At 61.1% G+C, this 26,239-nt stretch overlaps 1 protein-coding gene across 4 annotated transcripts in view; it reads left to right on the top strand.

Annotated features, from left to right (window-relative positions):
* The first annotated feature begins 8,242 nt into the window (after positions 1–8,242).
* The window catches only part of PDGFRA (platelet derived growth factor receptor alpha), a 39,568-nt gene continuing 21,571 nt past the window's right edge, over positions 8,243–26,239 (top strand). The window contains exons 1-7 of one of the 4 annotated variants that reach the window (XM_070048112.1): positions 8,243–8,358; positions 19,279–19,345; positions 20,071–20,388; positions 20,839–21,099; positions 23,737–23,867; positions 24,411–24,582; positions 24,736–24,925. In XM_070048112.1, coding sequence (XP_069904213.1) covers positions 19,291–19,345; positions 20,071–20,388; positions 20,839–21,099; positions 23,737–23,867; positions 24,411–24,582; positions 24,736–24,925 — 1,127 coding nt within the window. In that variant the 5' untranslated portion in view covers positions 8,243–8,358; positions 19,279–19,290. Of the gene's footprint in view, positions 8,359–11,273; positions 11,567–12,553; positions 12,676–14,343; positions 14,654–19,278; positions 19,346–20,070; positions 20,389–20,838; positions 21,100–23,736; positions 23,868–24,410; positions 24,583–24,735; positions 24,926–26,239 lie in introns of those variants that run through there. The other 3 variants (XM_070048110.1, XM_070048111.1, XM_070048113.1) reach the window with 3 other exon arrangements.

Genomic DNA, 26,239 nt, shown 5'->3' with positions numbered 1-26,239 from the left:
TGCCACCAACTTGTTTGTTTTTAAATAGCTCTTTTCCCCGATAAAAGAAGTCTATTGAATTCAAGATACCAAATGCGCTACAGACATGCATATTTGTACAGAGCTAAAATATATGAGAACATGTGGCCCCTGATGCAAAGCATACTTGCGTGGCTAGATCAGCAGGATCACTGGAGCCAAAGTAAACCTTTTAAGTGCCTACGCCACGCAGGAGACCTGCCTTCCCGTTATCTGGGAAGTTAAGGTGGCTTTGTCTGTGAAAACGACGGTGAGTCTGCTCCTGCACTTATTGGCACCGTCTGTAGTCTCTGGGGTAACAGAGGATGCTTGCCCCGCCCCCTCTGCCTCCCCCCACCCCGCCTGCCTGTCCGTCCCCGGGGGGGCTGTTAGGGGTTGCTCTGGATGGAGCAGGCAGAGAGTGGGATGGGTTGGCACAGCAGAGGGAGACGCCCTGAAAGGCACCTGATGACCCAGTTTGGATGCTAATTCTCAAACTTCTCCCCCAGAGCCAGCTGCTCCCTAGGCCTCAGCTGCTCCCTTGGGAAGGGCCCTTCTCTCCTGCAGGATACTCCAAGGCTTCCTGGCCGGGCGCCAAGGGCTGTCGAGTGCTCTCTTCCAATGTGGTTTCCTGGAGCACCCGAGCCTGGCTCCAGGAGCTGGGTCTGTCTTCACCTGCGGGGAGCCCAGCTCTGGCCCTGCCTGGACACTCCCTGCACACAGATGGCTCTGGGCTGTCTGAAACGGACTGGACTCCTTCATGTTTAAGGAGGGCCCAGGTTATGCCAGGCACAGGTACTGGAGTTGTTTGGGAAGCACATGGGCTCCTTGTGATCCAAGGGACACACACACACACACACACACACACACCTCATCACAAACAAACCCGCAACTAGGAACTGTGTGAGTCCCTGAGGGGTGTGAGCAGGAGGGGGTGGCCCTGCAGCCAGGTCCCCCACCCCCACCCCGTGGGACCTGGGGGCTGTGGAGGGTGCTGGGGAGGAGGTGGCAGACAGGGCGGGGGCGGGGCGGAGGGAAGGGTTGCAGAGGGAAAGCAGTGCACACACACCCAGCTAGGAAAGACCGTGGCAGGTGTAGGAAAAGGCCAGCCTTGAAAGAGCAGTATGAGGTGACATCAGAGGGGTAGACAGGGCCGTGTGTAGGAGGTGCCGGGATCTCAGGAGAAGGGGCTGGTGCTGTGGCACAGCGGGTTAATGCTGGCAAACTACATGGGCATCAGTTCGAGTCCTGGCTGCCCACTGCTGCTCCAGCTCTCTGCTAATGGCCCTGGGAAGGCAGCAGAGGATGGCCCAAAGCTCCCGGCTCCTGGCTCCTGGCTTTGGTTTGGCCCAGCCCTGGCCTTTGCAGCCATTTGGGGAGTAAACAGTGGATGGAAGACCTCTCTCTCTCTCTCTCTCTCTCTCTCTCTCTCTTCTAGCTCTTTCAAATACATAAAATAAATCTTTAAAAAAACAACTCAATGAGAAGTCATTGAAGACCACTAGGAAATGAAGGCCAATGTAAGAGCTATGGAAGAGCATGCTGTCCACGTGGACGGCTTACATCTATTTATTTATTTGACTGGCAGAGTTACAGAGAGAGGGAGAGACAGAGCGATTGTCTATGTGCTGGCCACACACGGGTGGCCCTGGAGTCGGGCTGAGGAGCTTCTGGACTACTGGCCATGTTGTGGGTGTCACACGAGTGTGTGTACTTCATGTGAGATCCCTGGGTTATACGCTGTGGTTTGTGTTCTTTTTGTATGTATAGTATATGTCCAGGACAAATATAGCGCTTGCGTGAAAAATGGGAGCTTGCACTTTAAAAGTGCTCCATGCTGTGTGGGGCAGGGTCCCAGTGCAGGAGAGGCTCCCAGGTGGGAGGACCCTCCAGGCTCGGTGGGGACACAGCAGAGTCTAAGAGGAGTGGGCCAAAAAGGCGAATGAACAACGCTCACCATTGGCAGGAATCCAGGGGTTGGGGCAAAGGGAGGACACAGCAAAATCCTTCCAGGGAGGGGCCTAGGGGAGCCTCAGCCCTGTAGTTTGCGGGCGTCCACTCGTGCCAGGCTGATCTCAGGGGAACCGGAGAAAAGCAACGTGATTCAGAACATGTGGGTCTTGACTTTGTGGGGACGGGGACTCCCCACGTTAGGGTGTGGGGATCGGAGCCCTTGCTGGGCTCAGGGGAACCCCAAGATAGGCTCAGCCCAGGTTCTTATAAGAACATAAGTAGGAGACATGGACAGAGGTGGACAGGAGAGCAGGACTTAGTAGGAGGCAAAGGGCAGTACACACTCAGACGGGAGCCCGGGGACCCTCAGGAGAGAGAATGGCCCCATCCTGGCTGGGGAGGGGGGTTCTGGGCAGGGCCTGAAGGAGGACCCGCAGGAGGCAGGGTTTGGGGTGGACCCCAGGTGGGTGTGCCCAAAGTCCTCAGCCCTGGTGGGTCAGCAGGGAGGGTGATGGGGTCTGGGCGGTGCACATGGCTTGGGGGTTGGCAGCTCTTGACTTGGGAAACCTGCAAGTCAGGGGATCCGGGTGGACAGACAGACGGGGCTGCAGGGGGACCTCCGGGACACGGCAAAAATCCTCCCGGTTGAGACAGTGCCCAGGTCACTGGCACCTGTGTCGGTTCAGAGGTTGTGCTTTTCGGGGACTAGACTTTAAACACCTGGGAGACGCCTTCCGCTCCTCCCCCCTTGCTGTTTCTTCCCACCACCTGTCCCCACCCAGCCTTGCCCATCGATGGAAGATGTCCATCTGCCCTTTGACCTAAGAGGCATGGGCACAGTGTGAACCCTGCCATGCAGACAGGATGCCCAAGCCGCTGGCCAAGAGAGGAGAAAATGTTTTATTCCCGACACTTGCAAGGGCTCAGGGAATGTTGGCGCCTGTGAGATGACGCTGGAAGCCAGCAGCGTCCGTGCCTTCCCTCCTGGAGTGTACATCGTGGCCTCGGTGGGTTGGTGGCCTCGGCCACGGGGTGCCCGGGCTCTCGGTGCTGCCGCCTCCGTGTCCTGGCTGCTGCAAGGAACATCGGGTAGGCTGGAGCATCCAGAAATGCCACAGAAGGGCTAGGCGCGGCACCGGAACACGGCGCCTTGTACAACGGCATCGCAGACCTGAACCTCCAGGAAATGACCGCTTCTGCCAACCGCGAGCCCAGATTCTGAGATTCTCAGGATAATTGGAATATGCATCTCCCAGCCACCCTTCAGGGGCAGGGTAGATCCCGCTGGTGTTTGCCCGCCGGCTGCTGGTGACAGCAGGATGAGCCGTGTGTTACGTGTGCTTCTTGGGAATGGAACTTGTCCTGATCCCTGCGCTCCAAGGCTCAGCGCTGACGCAAGCCCCAGCCCAGAAGCTGGGGAGGGCGGGAGCCTCCAGCCCAAACTCTGTTCCACTTTCTCAGGTCTTATCAGTAGCTTTGGGGATGGGCGGATAAGATAAGGGCTGAGTGCTGTGTGAAGCCTGAGCCTTTCTTTTGGAAATACAGGCACAGGCGTGCTCTCTTGAATGCTGAAGGCAAGCTCTTAAATACGGCAGTGCCCCAAGGACAACTCAGGGACTCCACCCACGTGCTGAACAAACACACGGGGTGAGCGCAGCCCTGGAGATGCACGGGGTCAGAGGGCTGAGCACTGGGCGTGTTGGGAGTTGCTAATGGTCACCGAGACCGGTGTCTGCAGGCACGCAGGCACGCACGGAGCTGGCAGTCCCAGATGCCAGCGCCGGCCCACCCCCCTGCTGCTTCTGTCACCGGGAAATTCAAGCGCCCCCCCCCCCCCAGGAATCTAGGCTCTTCTATCAGTCACTCCTGCTCTGTGCGTGCGACAGTCCGTTGTGTCTGGTTTTCTCGAGCCATATGGACGTAGGTCTTTAATTTCCTCTCGTGTGTTTCTACAATGGATACGTGCCTCTGCACGTGTGCAGTCACCCAGGGGAAGATGGACTCGTGTCGGCGACTTCAAGGCCAGGAGCGCTCCCCTAGCCCGTCTCCGCTGGTGGTTGCCAGCTGGGTCCCAACGCAGCTCAGCCGCCACCGCCCCTCTGCAGTTGGGTGAGGTGCTCAGTCCCAGGCTTCCCGCAGCTTTGAGTGTGTGGCTTTCCAGTTGGAATTCCCGGATTGCCCAGCCCAGGGCCTGGCCTGCCCTGGATGGTGCTCACTGGCCTCGCTGGCAGCTGTGGCCCAGCCTCCTCCCCTCCCCCAGCACCTACAGGAGGGGGAGGCGTTCAGTGTCACCTCGGGCTCCTTGGGGGCTGCACTGAACAGCGCCAGTGTCTGGAGGGGGCTGGAGAGGCTCCGGGACGGCTGGGCCTTCGACCTGGTCTCTCTCCAGAATATTTGGGAAGGAAGGTTTGGCTTGGCTGGCTCCGGGCATCCATTGCAGAGCTGGCCTCTCGCGCCCTCTAGTGGGGCAAAACCTCAGCACGGCCGACCTAGAGCTCCAGCGAGGGGCCCGCTTCTCCAGGGAGGGAGCCCTGAATTCGATTCATAAATGCGCTCACGGCGCAACAGAGCCATTCGCCAAGTGCACGCGCAGCTCGGGCCGCGGAGCGCCTTGCGGGCGTCCGCAAGGGCCGCTGGTTCTTGAGTTTGCAGTGCAAAGTCTAGGAGGCTGGGGGTCCCGGGCGATCACGGAAAACGCGCCCTAATCAAAGGCAATCTCCTCGTCATTGTTGGCCTGGGAAACATTAGCTCAGGAGCTGGCGGGCAGCACGAAGGCCTCTTATCTCCCCAGACGGCTCCACCCCGGAGTCCCAGCCGCACGGAGATTGCGCGGGGTGGGGGCGGGATGGCTCCGCGAGCGAGCCAGGCGCTGCGTAGCTGCGTGTGTGTGCAATCGCTTTGTGCTTCGTGTCACATCCTGACGGTTCTTTCGGGACACTTAAGGGCCGTCCGTCTTTGTACTGCCCCAAGCATTCGCTTCTCTCCGAGGCTGCAAATTACTAGCTCCAGACTGCTTCTTCCCTCAGAACTGCACCACACCATCTTTTTTAAAAAAGATTTATTTAGTTATAAGAGAGAGAGAGAGAGAGAGAGAGAGATCTTCCATCCTCTGGCTCACTCCCCAGATGACTACAATGACTGGGATGAAACCAGGAGCCTGCAGCTCCATCCAGGTCTCCCACGTGGGAGCACAGCCCGAAGCACTCGGGCCATCTTCCGTTGCTTTCCCAGGCACATTAGTGGGGAGCTGGATCGGAAGTGGAGCAACCGGGACTCGAACCAGCTCCTGTATGGGATGCCGGAGTGGCAGGTGTCAGTTTAACTCACTATGCCACAATGTTGGCCCCTGCACAAAGTTGCAAACAGCGCCTCCACAGGGGAGATTTATTTGAGCGCCAGACCAGCTGGGGCACCCACTGATGGCTTCCCACAGCGCGGGGTGACCTGGGAGCTGAGTCAGCCAGGCCAGGCCGTGGGGGAAAGCCGAGGGCCACGCTTAGGTTAGGACTGCGAGGGCGCCCTCCACTCAGATTCTCTCTGTGTGGAAAACGTCTATGATTAAAGATCCGGGGATGCGGGAGGAGGCCAAGGCTGAGCAGCCAGAGGGCCACGGCTGTCCTGCAGCCACGAGGTGTGCAAGGACCGTTGTCCAGTTTGTTCATTTCCTGAGCCAAAGAGGGAGCCATCGCCTGGCCTCCCAGAGCTGAGTGTCTTGGCCAGGAGCCTGGGGGAAGCCAGTCTAGGCTCTGTGGGTTGACTCCAGGAGAGATTGTTTTATTACCTCCAAACACAGAAGGGTCTGCACTGAAGATCAAGCCATGGTGTAAGTGCGAACCTTGAGGCTCTGGGGGCGGAACTGTGAGACTAGGGGGAGCCAGGGGGGAGAGGCACTGGAGAGGGGAACTGTGAGACTAGGGGGAGCCAGGGGGGAGAGGCACTGGAGAGGGGCCGGGGCCAGCACTGGGGCGCAGTGGGCTAAGTCTCTGCTTGCAATGCAGGAAGCTCCCGAATGCATGGCTGCTCACCCAGCTCTCTGCTCCTGCAAATGAGAAGGCAGCCGATGAGGGGCCAAGTCCTTGGGCCCCGCCACCCACATGCAAGATCAGGATAGAGCCCCTGGCTCCTGGCTTCAGCCTGGCCCAGCCCCGGCCATTGCAGCCATCTAGGGAGTGAACCAGCAGAAGGAAACTCTCTCTTTTTCAAATAAAGAAATTAGCCACCATCTCTTTTGACTTCCAACATAAGCAACTGAAGACAGAATTTTATTTCTACTATGTTTTCAAGAAGACAGGGGGTGGTTTACCAGGTTCATGAAGCGAGCTCCATTGCCTAATTTCCCTGTTTGGGGGAGCCTCATGGTCCATCCTAGCTGCTGAAGCTCCAGCCACACATCCGCTTTTCACCCAGCAGAAAGACCCAACTGAGAAGCCTGTGTCCTTGAGTTTTTAGGGACCCTTCCCAGCAGTGGCAGTCACAACTTCGGCTTTCATCCAGTTGTCCTGAATTGTACCTCGCTGCAAGAGAGACAGTGAGGGGGAGACTTCCATCTCGGGAAAGAAAAAGAGAGACCCTATGACGGAGAAGGAAAGACAGAACCACGGCAATAGGACAGCACGCAGTCATCGGCATTGGGTCTGCCTTGCTTGTCTGTCCCTGAGAGTGAGTACCCTGGGGTCTCCTGCTGGTGGGTGGAAAGCTGGGCCCCCAGAGCCTGCATCCTGGGGGTATCACGGGCGATCACGGAGTACAGGTGTGGCTATGACCATAGCTTGGACAACCTTATTGCCGAAATACTGTGCTTGCACCATGACTCCTAAAACACAAGTCCATCAGGTGTGCCTGGCTCCAGTGCACAGTGTAGGTAGCTCTCTAACCTCAACCACCTCTCATTGTGTGGGTTCAGACAGCAGCTGACTATTTGGAGACGGATTCTCAGGGTCTTCTCTGCCGACGGATTCTCTCCAGGATTTTCTTCTTTGTTTTGTATTTATTTACTTGAAAGGTAGTTACAAAGAGGCAGAGAGAGAGAGAGAGAGAGAGAGAGAGAGAGAGAAATAGAGATCTTACAGCTGCTGGTTCACTCCCCAAATGGTTGCAACAGCTGGGGCTGGATCAGACCAAAGCCAGGATCCCGGAACTCCATCCAGGTCTCCTATGTAGGTGGCAGGGGCCCAAATACTTGGGCCATCTTCTGCTGCCTTCCCAGGCGCGTTAGCAGGGCGCTGGATGGGAAGTGGAGCAGCTGGGACTAGAACCAGCACCCATATGGGTGCCAGCATTGTAGGTGGTGGCTTAACCCAGTGTGCCCCAACACCTGCCCTAGTGGCTTTTTCAAATGCTTCAAGCTAGAAGTATTTTGTTTCCTGATTGTGTTGTTCTTGGTTGTTCCTCAACATAGCACCAGCCCCTGTCCACACCAGGGACCCCATCTCCTGCCAGCGCAGTGCCTGCTGCTTCCCTCACTCCAGCCCACTCCCTCCTCTCTCTGATCACAGCACAAGGCCCCCTGCCTCCCAGAAGTCCCCTCTGCCCAGCCGCTCGCTCGCTCGCCTCCCGCTGACCTCAGGGGCTTGCTCACCTCCACAGGCTGCTCCCCAGCGTCACCCTCCTAGGCTCCCCAGGATGCGGCCTCCCCTGCAGGAAGCCTCCAGGGGCCTCCGATTGGTGCCCGCTCTCCTGTGCGCTGTGACATCACCGCGCACCTCCAGCCTCGCTGGAGCCCAGCACTGCCACTTGGCGTTCACTGACCGCTCACCCAGGCTTCGCCGCTGCAGAGCCCTGGGCAGCCGGCGCTCAGTGAGTCCTTCCGGCGTGAAATCCCAGTGCTCTGGGATGGTGATCGGGAGCCTGCCTCGCTGGCTTGCGATGTTCTCTGAGGACCTCCGTGGAGTGGGCCCGGGCCCACCTGACTGCGCGCGGCAGCGCCCCTCCGCCCAGTTCTTCCTTTCCCTCCACCGCGGGGCTCCGAGAGCACAAGGCCCCCTCTCCAGAGGCAGGCTGACCTCACCGGAGCCAGCCCTCCTCCCTCCCCAGCCACAGCTGCGTGCTGCAGAACGGGACGGCTGAGGCCCCTAATAAACTGCAGACCTCCCCATCGCCCTGCCCCCGCCTCCCGCACGCCGGCTTTCAAATTAAAAGCAACACAAACCCCAGGCCTAAGAAGGCGCTGGGAGGAAGGGGGACCATCGCATCTCTAAATCCAGGAAGCTGGGGTCCCCAAGAGCCCGCTCCGAGGGGCTCGCAGCCCGCCCCAGCCGCGCTGGACCACCGCGCAAGCTCGGGGCCTTGCACCCAGGGCAGCCTGCGGCGGCGTGAGGACCCCTGACACAGCCGCCCCTGGAAGGAGGGCCCCCAAGGAGCCCAAGGCAGACGCTGCACCCTCGGGCCTGGCTACCGCGGCAACTGGAGGTGAGCGACGCGCGCGCCCGAGACGGGGTGAACGCCCTCCAGGTCGCCCACGCCCCACTTGCGGGCCAAGCCTCGGGGCCCTGTGAACCCCGAACCCATGGACCCCTCTGCGGGGGCGGGCCCGAGCATAGGGGCTGGGGGCTCCGGAAGCTGCAGCCGGGAGGGCCAGGGGTGGGAGTGGGGCGGTCAGCGCCGCGCTCTCCCGCGAACCACCAAACGGCCCTTGCTTTTCAAATCCGGAGCCGAGACCTCCCCCATCCCGCCCCGCCCCCCATCCCCCCGCGCCGGCGTCCCTGGGGGTGGGGAAAGACAACTTCACAGGTTTGCTTCAATGCGGTTTTCCCCACTAACGGCCTGGCTTCAGAAGTCTCAGAGAGCAACGGGACATCGCGAATTCCAGGAGAAAAGACGGGATCGGGGTGGGGGTGGGGAGCAGATGCCCAGGCCCCCTCCGCGGGCCACGCCCCCGAGGCCCAGGCCCGGCCCGCGGGCGCTCCCCGCGGTCCTGGGCGCCGAGGGCTAGAGACCCGCGGGCAGCGCAGGGCGGGGCCGGGCCGGGCCGGAGTTGTTTTTTTGTTTACAAGGCCCAAGGCGGTCCGCTGCAAGAGGTTGGCGGGGCCCGCACTGCAGGCCGGGCTCCTCCACGGGGCCTCGCGTTAACCTTGCGTCCAGCCCGCCCGGACACGCCAGGCCAAGGCCAACGCCCGCGGCCCCACGCAGGCCCCTGCTCTGCTTTGGCGCGGGCAGCCTCATTCTTAACTCTTCCATGGACGCTCCAGAAAAGCGCCCAGGAGGTCGAAAGTCGCGATCCCCGCACGGGTGGGCGCAGGCGTGAACCCCCGCCCTGTCCCCCGTGGCTCGCCTCGGCCACAGCCCTGGTCAGGGAGACAAGACCCCGCAGCCCGCCCCGGCCAGGCCACACTTCCCGCCGGCTGCAGCCCGGAGACCACCCAGGGCCCTGGGCGTCGAGGGAGCCACGTGGAAGGAGCGTAGGGCGACCCCGGCCGCGCCGGAGCCGGGGCAGGGCGGATGGCGCGGTGCGGACCGGGCTGCGAGCGTGGGCGGGGCGCGCTGGCCTCGCCCCTCCACCCCCCACCCCCGCCGCCTGGCTGCGGGGACCTCCCGCCCGCCGCGGCGCCCGGCCACCGGGTTTATTTTGCTTTCCAGGGGGCGGCAGATGGCCAGCCCCTTCGGCCTCTGCTCCGTCCGTCCGCAGCGGGCGAAATCTGGCTCCGCCGCCCCCCGACCATTTGCCACCCTGCGCCGCCCCCCACCGGGGTGCTAGCCGCGCCGTCAGCGCCCCGGGCCTTTCAACCTGGGAGAATGTCACACATGGAAACCTTTAGCAGCCGTTTGTTAATGATCGCAACAAAGGCAGCGTTCAAATTAGGCAGGTAATCGCTACCAGAGGGTAGCCAAGGCTCGTCGGCGCATCCCTCTCGCCGCTGTCGGCTCCCGAGGAGCTGCGGCCCCGGGACGCCCCTCGGGGGTCCCCGCGAGCGGCTCCGGAGCGACCCGCGAGGTCGCCGTCTGCCGCCGAGCCCCTGAGGGGCGTCCCAGCGAGGCCGGGGTCTGAGGCCCCCGGTTGCTTTTTCTGGGGGGTGGGCGGGTAGCTAGCGGCCGTTCGTTTTCTACAAGCATTACGGTATCCTGTGCGCATTCCGAACAACGGGCTGTTCATATATCTGCCTGCCACGGCTTCCTGAAGGAACATGTGGAAGTAATAGCGAGCGAGCCGTGCAGTCACCCGGGCTGAGGACGCGCGAGAGGCGGGCGCGCGGAGGCCCCGGCCTGCCACCCTGCGCCCCTGGAAGCCCCGCTCGGCGAACCCCGCCTGTCCGCTGCCGACGAGCCCCTCCCGGGCACTGAGGTGTGGGCTGCTCGACGTGCGGGGAGCTGCTCGCCCGCCCGAGCCGTTTTGAGTGCGCGCGCGCGCGCGCGCGCGCCAGGGAGGATAAAGGCTGGCGCCCCCCGCCCGCCCGCGGCGAGAGAGCTGGGGAGGAGGGCGAGCCGGGGAGGGAACGCGCTCCCCTCCCCCACCGCGGCTCCGCAGCCCCGCTCCGCCCGGCTCCGGTTGCTGGAGCGCCAGCGCCCCCTTTCCCTCGCGCGCAGGATCGTCCCTTCCCGGCGCCGTCCCGGGCCTCGCGTCGGGCGGCGCTGGCTTAGGAGCCCCGCTGGCCACTCCGGGGGCACGGGCAGAGTCGGACGCACGCGGCGCGCGGGCTTGCCTAGACCACCGCCCCGACGTCCGGGCCGAAGCCCCCGGGCCCCTGGCCTCGCCCAGATAACCCCAAAACAAAGGCGCAACGAGATACGTGGCTGCGAGGGCGCAAAGGTCGCCCTGCGGAAGACCGTCCCCGGCGGACGACACAGACCCTCCATTCTCTGGACCCCACTTCAGACTCCACCCAGCCTTTGAAAAACCCATCATCCTCCCATCCGACTCGGCAGTTTGCCTAATCCCATTAAGGGATTAGCAGCTCCTCCGCACTTTCCGTCAAAGACCTCCAGCCCAAAACGGCACGGCCACTCGGAGACCGCTCCCGAGGGTCCCGTTTCGAGCTGGGCCAGGAGCCTAGTACGAAAGGGACATCTCTCACTCCAGATTTATATTCTCTCTGGGCGCGGACTCGGAGTTTTATGTGTTCCTGTTGTTCTTTTCAAAGAGAATACAAAACTATTTGCAGCGCCAGAAAACAGACCCCGGGTTGCGAGGCAAAGTGGCTCTGGTGATGCTGGGGCTCTCTGCAGGCTCACGAACCCTCTTTCCCGGCAGAACGGCGACACCTCCCCCCTGACGCCACCCCCACCCCATCTGGCCCGCTTCCCCGCCCCCTCCCCTCCCCAGTTGTTGTCGAAATCGGGGGTTGGGACTGGACCCCCTGATTGCGTAAGAGCAAAAGGCGAGGGCGCCGCGCGGAGATGCAGAGACTCAGAGCGCAGGGAGCTCCGGGGAAACTTTTATTTTGAAGAGGCCAAGGGGGGGGGCTTCATTTCCTGACAGCTATTTACTTAGAGCAAATGATTAGTTTTAGAAGGATGGACTATAACATTGAATCAATTACAAAACGCGGTTTCTGAGCTCATTACGCTGGGAGCGAGCGGCGCAGAAACAGAGGCGGCGACAGCGGGCGCAGAGCGCAGGCCGTGGACTCACTTTTTACCCCATGTGTAGGATTTTCATTGTGGAGTGACATCGGAGGAGAAGGTAAGGGAGAGAAAAGGGATTTTTGTTCCACAGGGAAGTCCCTGATCGCACGCTGGGGTGGAGGACGCGAAGTAGCTTCCAGCGTCGGAGCGCTGGGTCGCAGTCGGTGCGTCCCGAGGGGGGTGAATTCCGAATAAACCTCCCGGGGAGGGGGGGGGGAGAGCGGCGGAGGGGGAGGGGAGGGAGAACCCGAGTTACTGAGTCTGCTGATTTAAAAAAAAAAAAAAAAGAAAGCGCACACATTTTTCCAGACTTATTTTTGAAAGCGGTGTTTTTCTGGCAACCCTATGGCCTCCCAGTCAAATTGTTTAGGCTTACATTTTTGAGGTTTCTTTTCGGGGCGGGGGCGGTGTTCGTGGATACCGCGCTGGGGGTGGACGCAGGGGTGTGAGCGCTCCTCTTGGCAGTGGGTCTTGGAAGGCGACAGGTTTTTAATGAGTGTTTTCATTCCTGGCCCGCGGTTTGGCGGGACGGCGCAGCGGCCGGCGGTGTGGAGCGCCGCGGGGCAGCCGGGCGCGGGAGGCGCGCGGGGCTCGGCGGGAGGCGGCCGCACCTCGGGAGCAGACCCCCGGTGCACATGGCGCCAGCCGAGCGCAAGTGATTGCTGGACGGCGCTGCGCCCGCTGCGGGCCGGGGCCAGACCCAGCCAGGTGGCGGCGGCTGCGGGGCAAGCAGAAGCGCCCAGGCTGGGGCGAGGGTGCGCGGAGCTCCCGAACGGTTTGTGCGGCCCGTGAGCGGCGACGGAGAGCGGGCGCCGGCCCCGCGGAGCGCTCGGGCTGTGCGCCCTGGTGCGGGGGCGCCGCAGGCGAGCAGTCTGGCGTAATGACAAACACATTTGGCCTGGAGTGAAGAAGTCGTCATCACCTCGCGTTCCAGCAGCTGGGACTTAAGGACTTTGGAACGACGCTCCGAGGGGCCTTCGCCGTGCGCGGTGGTCCCTCCCCACCCCCACCGGTCTGGGCTCGTCTGCCGCCTTGGCGGGGTGGCTCCTGCAAAAGCCTGGGGCTGGGCCGCTGCGCCGTCCCGGCCGCAGACTGGAACGGCGAACAGGCTCTAAGAACTTAAAGGAGGAACGTCGGTGGCCTCGGGACGGAGGCGGTCGGTGCGAGGTAAGAAGGCAGGAGAGGGGGAGGTGAGCCGCCCTGGCCCCCTGCCTCCCGGCCCCTCGCCTTGCTGCCGCCGCGGTGGCCGGGGCCGTGCCCTTCTCGGCTTGGGGATGCGTGGCGCTTGTCCCTGCACTCGCCTCGAGCCGCTTGGTTCTCAGCGGCCGTGTCCCAGCCTCCCGGCTCGCTTCGGAGCAGTCCACGCGCACCCCTCCTCTCGCCGCCGTCTGTCCCCATGGAAATCGCGGGCTTTTTGTTTTTGTTTTGCACGTGAGATTAACTCCTGGCAGTGCCAAGGGAGCGGGCGGCGTCCGCTTGGCCCTGAAACAGCTGGGATCAGCGGTTCTGTGTGGACAGGGTGTCGGCCAGTTCGGAGCGAGAAGGAGCCCGGGCCGCCTGGCCAGGTGCGCGGAGCTGCCAGCCGCCTGCAGGGAAGCGCGGTGGCCGTCCCCTGCCCGTCTCTGCCGCAGCTGGAACCCTGGCCCGCGCCTTGCGCCCGCAGCCCCTGCCCAGGACCTCAGGCTTGGCGCGCAAAGCGCCCCCCGAACAAGGTGACGCTCGCTCCAGCTCCGGGGTGAGGGCCGCCGGGTCCGGGCCGAGCTGCCTGCAGAAGCCCGGGGCTTGGGCGGGGTGGGAAATGGCTCTTTGGCTCCGCGGCGGGATTGCTCAATGTTTTGGACCCGCTCGCCTCGCCGCTGTCGCTCTGGATCGCTGCTCGGCGGCCTCTGCAGCGGGAGGCGGCGTGCAGGGCCGACGGGGTCCGGTAGCCTTCGGCCGCGCACAGCCCTGAACTCAGCGCGAGGCGGGGCGGCCGCGGGCTTTCACGCGCCCCTTCCCAGCTTGGAGGGCCCTTAGGAGGGCCCCGGCCAGCCCCTGCCTCGCGCTCTGCTTCGACCCCCAACACAGTAGGACCTCGCCCGCGGGAGCCAGCGGGGACGGCTGCGCGCTCGCCCCGGTCCCGGGGCCGGCAATGGCTTTCAGCGGAGGCCGGGCTCCTGGCCGTGAGCTGGGGAGGGATGCGGGGGAGGGGCGTCGGACAGGGCCCCGGAGCCGCAAACGCGTCTGGCGCCGCGGCCCGCCCGCTCGGTGCCTCCTGGCGACGGGCCGTGGGCGGTGCGCCGCGCTGGGACGCGTCCTCCGGACGCTGTGGCCGGAGCCTTCCAGCGGACCCCAGCGGGCGGGACCTCTGGCCCTCGGGCGGCTGCGCCCGGCGTCCGAGTGGCCGGGGGAGGAGCGGTGCTGCTGGGGAGGGCGCGGCACGCCCGCTCGGGGCCCCGAAGATGCGGCGCTCGGCGGCCCCAGAGTCCCGGCCCCGTCTCAGCCCTCGGGGACCGCGCGGGGCGCAGGGCCGGACCCGCGGTGCCCGTCTCGCGGAGAGGGCTTGGTACCAAGTCCTTTTGTTTTACTCTGAGACGCGAGCCGGGGTGGCTCGGAGGGCGGGAGACAGGAGAGGACAGGGGGGACCTGGCACTGGGGGCGCCGCTCCCCGCCGCCTCCGAGCGTCGGGCCGCGCGGGCCCCAGGCAAGCAAGCGTGGGTTCTGGAAAGCCCGCGGCCTCCCCGCACCGCGGCGCGGGCCGCGCGGCGGTCGGGCCCGTAGGAGGCGCTGGCGTGCGCCTGTAACCCTAAACCGCGGCCCGGCCCCCTGGGCGCCTCCACCCCGCCCGGGCCTCGCAGGTCTCCGTCGAAAACAATGCAAACGCCCAGCGTCTCGCCCGGGGCGCGGAGGCTTTGAGGCCGGGGGCGCGGCGCGCAGGGGCGAGCGGCCGCGCCACGCATCGCCCGGGGGTCCCTCCCCGACCTCTGGGCGCCGGAGACGCAGGGGGAACGGCGGCGGCGTTGTTGGCGTGGGCGGCTGGGCGAGCGGGCGTAGCGGGGCCCGACGGCGGTGCCGGCCCAGAACCGCGCGCCAGGGCTTTCGGGCGGCGCTGTCGGGGCGCGGGAGCCCCGAGTGCGGGGCGGCGGGCGAGCGAGGAAGGAACCGGGTAAGATCCGCGGGGCTGCCGCGCCCCCTGCCGGGGTCCCTGGCGTGGGCTGGAGGCGGGGGGCGTCGTCGTGGCTCAGCGTGGCGGGTCCCGGGGGAGGGGCGGCCGCCACCGCCGGGCGCGGTCCGAGGGCTGCCGGTGCGTGCGCTTTGGCGAGGACCGCAGACGCCCGGCGGCCTGGCCCGTACGCGATGCTCGCGGGTGCCGGGGGTAGGGGTGCTCGGGGAGCTCCGGGCGCTTTCGGTGGCGGTTTTCCTATCCCTGCGCCCCCTCCGCGGGCTTTCCACCGTGGCCACCAGCGACACTTAGAAGTGCCACCCCAGAAAGGGTTGGAAACGAGATGGGTGTACAGCTCGGAACTGGTGGTGGCGGCGAACCGGGGGGCGCTCATCCTCGGAGCAACATTGCCACCTGCTGGCCGCCCTCGGGAGCTGCCGTGGCCCTGGCGTCTCGGGAGGGCGCGGGTCCACCCGGGAGCAACGCTCAGACGCTGTTTCCGTTCCTTTTTCCTTAAAGCTGCAAGAATCAGTGCACAGACAGCGTGTGTTCTGTGGATTTTTGTGTATTTTTTTTTATTTGGTTGTGAAGGCAGTTATCCATCCTTTGCTTTGATGTGCAGAGCGGCGTTCGCCTGCCGTACCTTGTTATCCTAGCACACCTGTGAGGAAGGCGGGTGGGTGCCTGTTCCTGTTTGCGCGTAAGGAGACCTGGTGTTGGCACCTTGGCGACCAGTGCGCCACTAGCTGCTGCTCCTGAATGTGTCCTCTGCAGCCACAGCAGTTTGGGGACAGTCCAACGCAAGCGTTGTCATTGCCTTCCCTGGCTCCGTAACTGGGGCAGAAAAGGTTTGAGCCAGGACTGTCCCAGCCCACACCCGTCGCTGGAATGTGCCGCCGCGCGCAGGGAAGGCAAAACAGCAGCAGGCCCTGGTGGGGCGCAGGGCTCCTGCGTGCCCCTCCCCCGCCGGGACACCAGCCCGCTGCCACCCATGCGCTCCTTCGGCCGCCTGGGCTGAAGCTGTGAGATCCCGGAGAACATTGGTCGCAGAGGGAAAAACAGGCCGTGTAATTTCCACAGTTAGAATTAACTTAGCAGAGCTGGAATTAGCTGGACCTCGGGCATCTGAGGCTTGAAGCCCTCGGTGGCTTTGGGGCCCTGAGAGCGCCTCCCGTGGTCTTTAATCAGGCCGGGGCGGGGTGACCGTCGGTGTCCCGGGCTGTGCCGCAGGAGGCGCCGTGCAGAGCTAGAGAACGGGTCCGGCTTTGCTTGCCCTTGTCCTGTCCAGCCGAGCCGCTTGTCCCTGGGTGCTTATTTCTGTTTGAGATGATCCAGGAGAAGGCGGTGGTGGCCACGGCACAGGCGGCAGCTCCCAGGGCTGTGGGAGTGGCCGTGGGGAGTCGGACGTCAGAGCCAGAGAGGCAGGGCAGCTCCCGCTTTCTTAGCAAGGAGAAGCCCAGGGAGCCGCTGAGCAGCTTGCTGCGTCCGAGGCATCGCAGGATTCTGCAGGAAGAAAGGCAACAAACAAACAAACAAAACAAAACAAAAAACCCGGAGTGCTCCGGCGAGCTGCACACCAGTCCCTGCAGTGCCAGCCGGCGAGCCTCGATGGAAGCATGTTTTTAAAAACTTATTTCCGTTGTATTTGTAAGGCAGAGAGAGAGTCCACCTGCTGGTTCACTGCCCTTCAGAGCCAGGCGCCTGGCACTCACTCTGGGTCTCCCACAAAGGTGACAGCAGCCGGCACCTGCTGCCCCCCAGGGTGCGCATGGGCGGGAAGCAGAGAACTGACCTGGATGTGGGTGTGCACGCAGCCTCACTCCTGCCCCCGGTCCTGGTTTGTAGAGGAAGAGACAGAAGCCACTCCCGCGTGAGATGCGTGGCATCTCCCCAGAGAGGAGAAGGACCAGGAGTGCGCCTGGGCCAATCTGCCTTGCTGGGCTCTCTTGCTAGAGCGTGGTGGGAGGGGATGGAGACGGAAGTCTGTGCTGTGGGTGAGACAGCTGGGATGTAGCAGGCGTGCATCAGCCCCCCCCCCCCGCGGCTCCCTGCTGCTACTGCTGCTGTCCCCTGTGGTGGCCCATTGCTGTGCCTCCACCTCTGGCAGGGTCCCCAGGGTGAGCCTCCGCTCCTAGGGTCGACCCCCAGAGGGCCACTCATCGGGGGAGGCAAGGCCTGGGCGGTCACGCACGAGTCAGTGTTGTTGCCAGGAGTTGTAGGGGAGTGCTGGCCTGGGAGCGAGGGGAGCCAGGACCTGAGACCCACGCGGTCCCGTGGAGGCTCTGTGGTCCTTGACCGCTGCTTGTGCCAGGGCGTGGTGCTCATGGGGGCAGCCCCACGGGCTCTGGACATGCATGGGGAGGTTTGGTGCGGCCTGAGACCCATCCCTTGTGCCCCCTCTGAAGCTGGGGGAGTCTCACGAGCCGCCTGCCTGGCAAGGGAACCAGGAAGGGGGCAGAAGCCAGGCACTCAGAGGCCCCTGGGCTTGCTTTGAGGCACACTAAGTGGATTAGCAGTGGCAGGCACACGCATGCGCGCGCATACACACACACACACACAGCACCTCCAGCTCAGGTGGTCCTGCCCCTGGCGCATGCTGCGACCCCCAGGAACCCTCAGCCCAGCTCATCGGGGTTGGCGGGGAGGAAGAGTGGAACAGGGCCCCCCCAAATCCCACCATGCTTGTCTGTAGATAGTGGGGAGGGTCAGGACAGGGCTGAAACACAGCCCTGCCTGGGAGACCAGGTGTTTCGGGAACCTGGCTGTGCCCCCAGCGGTGGGACTTTGCTCTGTCCTTTGCTAACCCTCTGTGAGCCTCAGCTGCCATTGAAAAAGGCTATTTGTTGTCTTCACTTTTTTTCCATCCGCTGGTTTAGTCCCCAAACAAATGCCGGCCACAGCCAGAGCTGGGGCCAGGCTAAAGCCAGGATCGCGGAACGCCTTTCAGGGCTCTCCCACATGGCTGGGCGGCAGGGACCCACGGACCTGAGCCAGCGCCGCTGCCTCTCAGCGTCTGCATTAGCAGGAGGCTGGACTGGAAGCAGAGCTGAGCCCTTACCCAAGAGGTGGCTTGCCTGTGGCCCCAGACCCCGCCCACTGCCACTTCTTAGGATCAGCGGCGTCCTGGTGCTCCTACCAGCACCCATGACAACTTAGGCTCGAGGAATAATGGGCTGTCTTCCTCTCAAGTTTTTCTCTCCGGCCATCCGCCCCCACTGGCCAGTGTCTCTCCCCCCGCAGCCCCTCCATTTCCCCCGTAGAAGTCAACGCGGGAGAAATCAAGATTTCTGTAACTGGGTCGCCATCCAGCGGAAGTGCCCATCGGATGCCAGAACCCACACTTAGGTCTACGCGTGGGTCTCTGTAGCCCACCTGGGGCCAGACCCCGTCCCAGGCCGAATTCTGCCCTCCCCTTCTGAAGCCAGATTCCTGAGAAGTCGTGTCCTCGCATCTTGCTTGGCGAGCTCCGGGGAGAGGCAAATCGAATCCCATGGCATGGCCGGGGTGCACCTTGGGGACGGCGGTGCCCAAGGTCGAGCCTGTGTGGCGACTTTGGGCCCTCAGCATGACCTTCTGTGGGTGAGGGTTGGGCACCCGACTCCCCTGAGCCAGTAGCAGCCCCTGGGCGGCGACCTCAGCCAGAGCACTTGGTCCGCGCCGGGGTGTGGGAACACGGGAGGAGCCTCTCCGAGAGCGGCTGCAGAGAGGCTCCCGTCAGATTTCCGCCTCTCCCTGCCGTTCCTTCCTTTCTAATGCCCCGCGTGGGTCGTGGTTGTGCAGTGTCAGTCCCTCCTGCTCCTCCTTTCCCCAGATTTTGTCGGGAAACTCGGGGTTCTTCAGGCTCCTTGGGGTTCGCCACATCTGCGGCGTTCCCCAGCCCCAGGCTCTGGGCACATATCGCCCCCCGGCTTGCTCTCTGTCTACTCCCGTTTCTCTGTGGCTCTCCTTCCACACGGCTGGGCCCTGGGCTGTCCCTGACTCGTTCAGCCTGGCTGTGAATGCAGCAGGCTCTCGGAGGGGCCCTGGGAGAACGGAGCCGCACTGTGCCTGTGTCCTGGAGGGACTGCTAGTGGGAGTTTGGTTCACAACAGCCAAGTCTGAGCCGGGAGCTCCATCCAGTGCAGGGGCCCAAGCCCTTGGGACGTCTTCTGCTGCTTTCCCATGCACGTTTGCAGGGGGCTGGATGGGAAGGGGAGCAGCCGGGGCTCAAACCGGCACCCATACGAGAGTGGTGGGGATCCCTGGGGGCGTGCTGGGAGGGCCTGGGTCCCCGGTGGGTAAGTGCAGCCCCTCACCCCTTGGGCTGTAGCGCCTGTGGCCTCTGGAAACAGGGAGCAGGCGACTACAGGGGCGACAGCGCGGGCTGGCAAGCCCAGGTCCATGCCCCAAGCTCTCTGGTTTGCCCATTCTGAACTTCATGATCTAAAAGGCCCTGTTTCTCCTCATTTCTTGGATCAGTTCCAAGACAACAAAGCGGGACTCAAGGGCGGGAAAGCCACGTGCAGGCTCCTGGCGCTGCAGCCTGGGTCCCGCGCCACCTGGGGCTTCTTTGAACGCCTCTTCCTGTCTCAGCTGGGCCGTCTTGGGCGGGACGTCGTTGCTAATGTGGTCTCCCTTTGGCTTTGCAGCTGTGCGGCGCGATGGGACCCTCCCCTCCGGCCTTCCTGGTCCTGGTCCTCGGCTGGCTCCTGGCAGGTATGCGCCCCAGCCCCCTCTGGGCCCCTCGCCCCCGGGGAGCCATGTCCTGTGGGTGTGGTGCTTGTGTCCGGAGCGCCCGGAGCTGCAGGGACCACAAACCCCAGCTCCCTTGGCCTGGGTGTCCCCCTAGCGGCAGCTTCAGGAGGGTCAGGATCCGGCACGGGAGGTGGTCAGCGAGGAGAGCCCCCATCCACCCCAGCACATGGGCTTCCAGGAGGGGTGGGTCAGGGCCCACAAAGGGCGTTCCCAGGAACCCAGAGCAGAAAGTGTGTGCCCAGGAAGTCACACCTGCTCTCCCGTTGCCTGGCCGTCTCGGAGGTGCCTGTCCTGGTGCCCAGGACTCGAGTGGCGGCTCTGTGCCTGGCTGTGGGACTCCCCTGGGCTCTCGCTGGAGGTCGTCGTTTGGCCATTGGTTGGGACATCTGTCGGACGGGCCTGGCTTTTATCCACTTGTGCCTGCATCACCCGTCCTTTTCCAGTTGAGGCGCTAGCTTACCTGCTCGCCGTTTTAGGTCCTATCTATGGGGATGTGGTGGATATGAGCCAGACCAGAGGCTCTGCACCCACTCCGCCAGCTCCGCAGCCCCTCTGCAGGGTGCTGGGTGGCCCGGGTGCACTCGGGGGCACCCTGCTCTCACACGTCCACCCCGGGGAGGCTCAGAGCCCGTTCACCGAGATGGTGGTGTCTGCACGGCCCGTTCACCGGGGGCTTCCTCCTGCAGGGCCGAGCCTCACGCGCTGCCAGCTCCCGCTACCCTCCATCTCCCCCGGCGACAGCGAGAGGGTGGTGCCGCTGAACTCCTCTTTCACCCTGCGCTGCTCCGGGGAGAGTGAAGTGAGCTGGCAGTACCCCGTGTCCGAGGACGAGGGCCCCAGGGTGGACGTCAGGAGCGAGGAGAACAACACTGGCTATTTTGTGGCCGTGCTGGAGGTGGGCAGTGCCACCGCGGCCCACACGGGCTTGTACACCTGCTACTACAACCACACGCAGACGGAGGACAGCGACGTGGAAGGCAGCCACGTGTACATCTACGTGCCAGGTGAGTGGGTGGGGCCGCGGGCCGAGCTCCCTGTGGTCCTGTTGCTATCTCTCTCTCTCAGATTTGGCTTATTAGTTTATTTCTGTAAAGATTTCTTTTTATTTATTCAAAAGGCAAAGTGAGAGAGTGAGAGAGAGAGAAGGAGGGTGTTTGGGCCCCTGCATCCATGTAGGAGACCCAGATGAAGCTCCAGGCTCCTGGCTTTGGCCATTGCAGCCATTTGGGGAGCAAACCAGTGGGTGGAAAATTCTCCTTCCTTCTCTGTCCGTCTCTCTCTGCCTTTCAAATAAATAAATCTTTATTTAAAAAAGGACGTGAGCTCTGGGCGTGGCGGTGGCAGCGTCAGTGGGGTGCACCTGTGCTGAGGGTAGCTGGGCGGGGTGATTTTCTGGAAGGAGGGGTGGAGCTGGAATCCGTGCCTGGAAGATTCTTCTTCCTCTCTAACCCCAGACCCGGACGTCGCCTTCGTGCCCCTGGGGATGACCGACTACCTGGTCATCGTGGAGGACGACGACTCGGCCATCATCCCGTGTCGCACCACTGACCCCGAGACCCCTGTCACCCTGCGCAACAGCCAGGGCCTGGTGCCCGCCTCCTACGACAGCCGGCACGGCTTCAATGGCACCTTCACCATGGGGCCCTACGTGTGTGAGGCCACCGTGCGCGGGAAGACCGTGCAGACCATCCCCTTCAACATCTACGCCTTGAAAGGTGCCGCACCCCTACCCCCACCCCACCCTCACCCCGGGGTTCTCGCTCCACAGTCCCCTCCCGCGCGGTCGCTGGACAGCGTCAGCCTGACCTCTGTGGCCGTGACGCCACCGGGCTTCCAGGGTGCCTACCTGTGTAGGAGCTCCCGGTTACCCCGAAAGACTGCGAGGAATTCTTTTCTTGCCTAAATCTCTTAGCGTTTTGTGCACGTTCCTGGCTGCGCAGGCCCTGGAAACAAAGCTACACCCCAGGGCGAGGCGGTGGAGGCTTAGATGAATTTTATTAACTTAAGAGAAGGGATTGTGCTGGGGAGAGAGTGTGGTTGTGGACTTTGATGTGAGCCGAGCTGGCACGGATGGGGCCCTGCGTGCTGGACTGGCAGGTGTTTGCTCAGTGTTGTGGGGGGTGGCTGGCTGTTTAATCCTTGGTGAGGGCCTGCCTTGTGCCAGGCACGGGGCTAGGTTCTGGGGAGGAGCTGAGTGACGGGGAAGTGGGCACAGGACAGGAGCCAAGTGCCTCGCATGGTGCTGGCCAGCCGAGCCTGGCTGGTGAACGAGTCAGTGCCCGTGAGCGAGCCGGGGCACAGTTGCCCGCAGGAGCCGGGAGCCTGCGTTCTGCTCACGTGGGACTGTTGTCTGCTCTTGTCATTATTTTGTATTTCTGTGCGGCCGCTGGCTGCCCCTCCGTCTTCAGGACCTCAATAGCCAGGCCTCTGAGGTTTTACAGATTCTGTCTCCCTCGAACTGATTGGTGGAGCATTTTTTTTTTCATGTCATTCTTTTTTTTTTTTTTTTATCTTTTATTAAATGAATATAAATTTCCAAAGTACGACTCATGGGTTACAATGGCTTTCCCCCCCATACCGTCCCTCCCACCCACAACCCTCCCCCTTCCCACTCCCTCTCCCCTTCCATTCACATCAAGATTCATTTTCGATTATCTTAATATACAGAAGATCAGCTTAGTATACCTTAAGTAAGGATTTCAACAGTTTGTTCCCACACAGAAACATAAAGTGAAAAATAATAGATGATTTTTTTTTAAATGATGATGAAATCAGATCAGACCTATTGTCATGTTTAATCCCAGTGAGAGTCAAGTTGGGAATTGATAATTTCTTTTTTTTTTTTTTTTTTTTTTTTTACAGAAGATCAGTTTAGTGTACATTAAGTAAAGATTTCAATCGTTTGCATCCCCATAGAAGCACAAAGTGAAATATACTGTTTGAGTACTCGTTATAGCATTAAGCCTCAGTGTACAGCACATTAAGGACAGAGATCCTACATGAGGAGTAAGTGCACAGTGACTCCTGTTGTTGACTTTACAAATTGACACTCCTGTTTATGGCATCAGTAATCTCCCTATGCACCAGTCATGAGTTTCCAAGGCTATGGAAGCCCCTTGAGTTCTCTGACTCTTATCTTGTTTAGACAAGGTCATAGTCAAAGTGGAGGTTCTCTCCTCCCTTCAGAGAAAGGCACCTCCCTCTTTGAAGACCTGTTCTTTCCACTGGGATCTCACTCGCAGAGATCTTTTTGCCAGAGTTTCTTGGCTTTCCATGCCTGAAATACTCTCATGGGCTTTTCAGCCAGATCCGAGTGCCTTTAGGGCTGATTCTGAGGCCAGAGTGCTATTTAGGACATCCGCCATTCTATGAGTCTGCTGAGTATCTCACTTCCCATGTTGGATCACTCTCCCCTTTATTTATTCTATCGGTTAGTGTTAGCAGATACTAGACTTGTTTATGTGCTCCATTTGACTCTTAGTCCTTTCATTATGATCAATTGTGAACTGAAATTGATCACTTGGAATAGTGAGATGGCATTGGCACATGCCACCTTGATGGGATTGAATTGGAATCCCCTGGTATGTTTCCAACTCTACCAATTGGGGCAAGTCAGCCCGAGCATGCCCCAAATTATACATCTCTTCCCTCTCTTATTCCCACTTTTATGTTTAACAGGGATCACATTTCAGTTAATTTTCAACACTTAAGAATAACTGTGTGATAATTACAGAATTAAACCGGTCATATTAAGAACAGACAAAAAAAAATACTATGAGGGATAATGTATTAAGTTGTCCATTAGCAGTCAGGGCTATGCTGATCAAGTCACCGTTTCTCATAGTGTTGATTTCACTTCAGGAGGTTTCCTTTTTGGTGTTCAGTCAGTTGTCACCGATCAGGGAGAACATATGGTATTTGTCCCTTTGGGACTGGCTTACTTCACTCAGCATGATGTGTTCCAGATTCCTCCATTTTGTTGCAAATGACTGGATTTCGTTGTTTCTTACTGCGGTATAGTATTCTAAAGAATACATATCCCATAATTTCTTTATCCAGTCTACCATTGATGGGCATTTAGGTTGGTTCCAGGTCTTGGCTATTGTGAATTGTGCTGCAATAAACATTAGGGTGCAGACCGCTTTTTTCTTTATCAATTTAAACTCCTTTGGGTAAATTCCAAGGAGTGGGATGGCTGGGTCGAACGGTAGGGTTATATTCAGGTTTCTGAGGAATCTCCAGACTGATTGGTGGAGCATTTTGCGGGGTTTTCTCACCCGTGCGCACTTGAAACCGTCTCATAAGCCGAGCGCACCGGGGGATTCAGGCGCTCGTGTGTGCTCTCGTTGCAGCGACGTCGGAGTTGGATCTGGAAATGGAAGCGCTCCAGACTGTGTATAAGGCAGGAGAGACGATTGTGGTCACCTGCGCCGTCTTCAACAACGAAGTGGTGGACCTGCAGTGGACTTACCCCGGGGAGATGGTGGGTGCCCCATGGAGACGGCCGTGGTGCACTTGGCTGCACGTGCATCTCGCTAGGGATCGTGGGCAGGTGCATCTCCCTAGTGATCCATGTCCTGTCGGCGTTGCTGGGCCCCTCGCCTCTGCAGTGAGCACCGGGTGGTCTTTCAGGCTCCTCCCTTGAGGGTGGGCATTGGCCCAGCTGCCTCAGACTCCTGCATCTCACCACAGTGCCTGGCGTGGAGTCCTGGCTTCACTCTGGATTTGCGTGGTTTTTTGTTTTGTTTTGTTTTGTTGTTTGTTTTTGTTTTTTAGCAGCTGCCTGCTAATGCCACTGTGTGTACCCTGGGAGGCCTCAAGTCCTTGGGCCCCTGCCACCCACACAGGAGACCTGGACTGTGTTCCTGGCCCCTGGCTGCGGCGTGGCCCAGCTCCAGCGGTTGTGGGCCTTGCGGGGAGTGAACGGGCAGATGGAACATGCTAGTCCTCTCTCTGCCTCTCAAATAAATGAATAAAATAGAGCGCATGTCTTCAAAGCTTTTTTTTTTTTCCTCTGCCACTGCAGAAGGGCAAAGGTGTCACAATGCTGGAAGAAATCAAAGTCCCCACGCTCAAGCTGGTGTACACGCTGACGGTCCCCAGGGCCACAGTGAAGGACAGTGGGGACTACGAGTGCGCCGCCCGCCAGGCCACCAGGGAGGTCAAAGAGATGAAGAAGGTCACCATCGCCGTGCATGGTAGGGCCCGCCTCCCGCGAGGGCTGCCGGGCCGTGTGCACTGTGGGGGGCCGTGTGCACTGTGGGGGGCCGTGTGCACTGCGGGGGCCGTGTGCACTGCGGGGGCCGTGTGCACTGACGCCCTTGCTCCAATGCGCACTCTTCCCTCTGCAGAGAAGGGGTTTGTGGAGATCAAGCCCACTTTCAACCAGTCGGAGGCCGTCAACCTGCACGAAGTGAAGCATTTCGTGGTGGAGGTGCGTGCCTACCCCCCGCCCAGGATATCCTGGCTGAAGGACAGCCGGACTCTGATCGAGAATCTCACGGAGATCACCACGGACGTGGAGCAGGTGCAGGAGACGCGGTAAGGAGCCCCAGGCGCACCTGGCAGACCTGAGACGGGGCGGTGGGAGGTCCCCGGCATGGGTGGTGTGTCGGTGGCACCAGGAGCCACCTGTCATCTTCCCCACCCCCGTCACAGACAGGGCGCTGGCTCTGCGGGGTGGGGCAGGGAGGAAGGAAAGGGTAATGGAGACCATTTGGGTTGAACGCATTCCTTGATGTCTCCAGGAAACACAGTGTTGTTGGCTCAGCGTGGAACACAGTTGCCCCGGTAGGGGGCTCCATGGGCACTAGGAATGTCCTGGCTATAAGTGGTGCCGGGGCTGCTTGGTGACATGGGCAGGTTGCTCTCGTCTCTTGACCACTGGTGGAGAAGTCTGGGTCTGTCACCCCCAGGGACCTGTAATGCAGCTTTGGGAAAAGCTTAGGCCCTTGGAGGGGAGGACTGGGGTCGGGTGATAGCCTGAGGTCTCCTGGGGTTTTCGGCTGTGATCGGGATCTGAGACTCAGAGCTGTGTCTGCAAGGGCTGGCTCCTTCAGCTCCGAGCCTGTGCAGAAGCGGGGTGGCGCCTGTCTCCTCTGTTCCGTTAGCCTCAGCGTTTGCCTGCTTCCTTCTGGACTAAGCTCCATGTGTAATTGATCAGCAGCATGTGGAAAATGGAATTTTCTGACCTCTGTGGAGCAGGGATGGCAGATAGTGCAGTGCTCAGCCTGGAAGGTTCTTCTGCCTTTGGCTGGCTCCGCCCCGGCCGCTGTGGCTCTCTGGGGAGGGAGCCAGTGGATGGAAGACCTCTCTCTGTCTCTCCCTCTCTCTGTCATTCTGCCTTTCAAATAAAGAAAGAAATCTTTAAAAAAACAAAACAAAACAAAACAAACGCCTCGTAAGAAGGCTCACTCCTCTTTGTCCGTCTGCCCAGTCGCGCCTCCTCCCCACTTGTATCAGCTTCATTAGGTTCTTCTGGAACTTTCTGAAGTTTGTAGGCAAACGCCAGCAGTGGGAATGTTAGGTCCTCCACACGGGTTCCTAGAGAGCTCCCTGGCTCTTTGCTCTCCTGGGGCTCCACTGGCCGAGACGGTGGAGATCCCAGATGGTGGATATTTATAGGAAGCAGGTGTTTTGTTTAAAAAAGGTAGAAATCAATTTTTTTTTTTCCAAATGAGAGAAGCTCACAGGCTGTGCATTCCTGGTTCAAAAGTCAGGCCACAGCAGAACTTGCAGATGACCAGTATCTGTCCCAAAAGTCTTTTCCTCTCGTTAGACTTCAAAATGTAGAAAGTATGGGGTGAATCCCAGAAAAAGGCAGGGCACGGACAAGGGGAGAAGATGTTTTAATTT

The sequence above is a fragment of the Oryctolagus cuniculus genome, chromosome 8 (assembly GCF_964237555.1).
Source record: "Oryctolagus cuniculus chromosome 8, mOryCun1.1, whole genome shotgun sequence".
In the NCBI taxonomy this organism is placed as follows: Eukaryota; Metazoa; Chordata; class Mammalia; order Lagomorpha; family Leporidae; genus Oryctolagus; species Oryctolagus cuniculus.
Note: the sequence above shows the minus strand (reverse complement) of the source record. Positions and strands in the feature narration are given on the sequence as shown.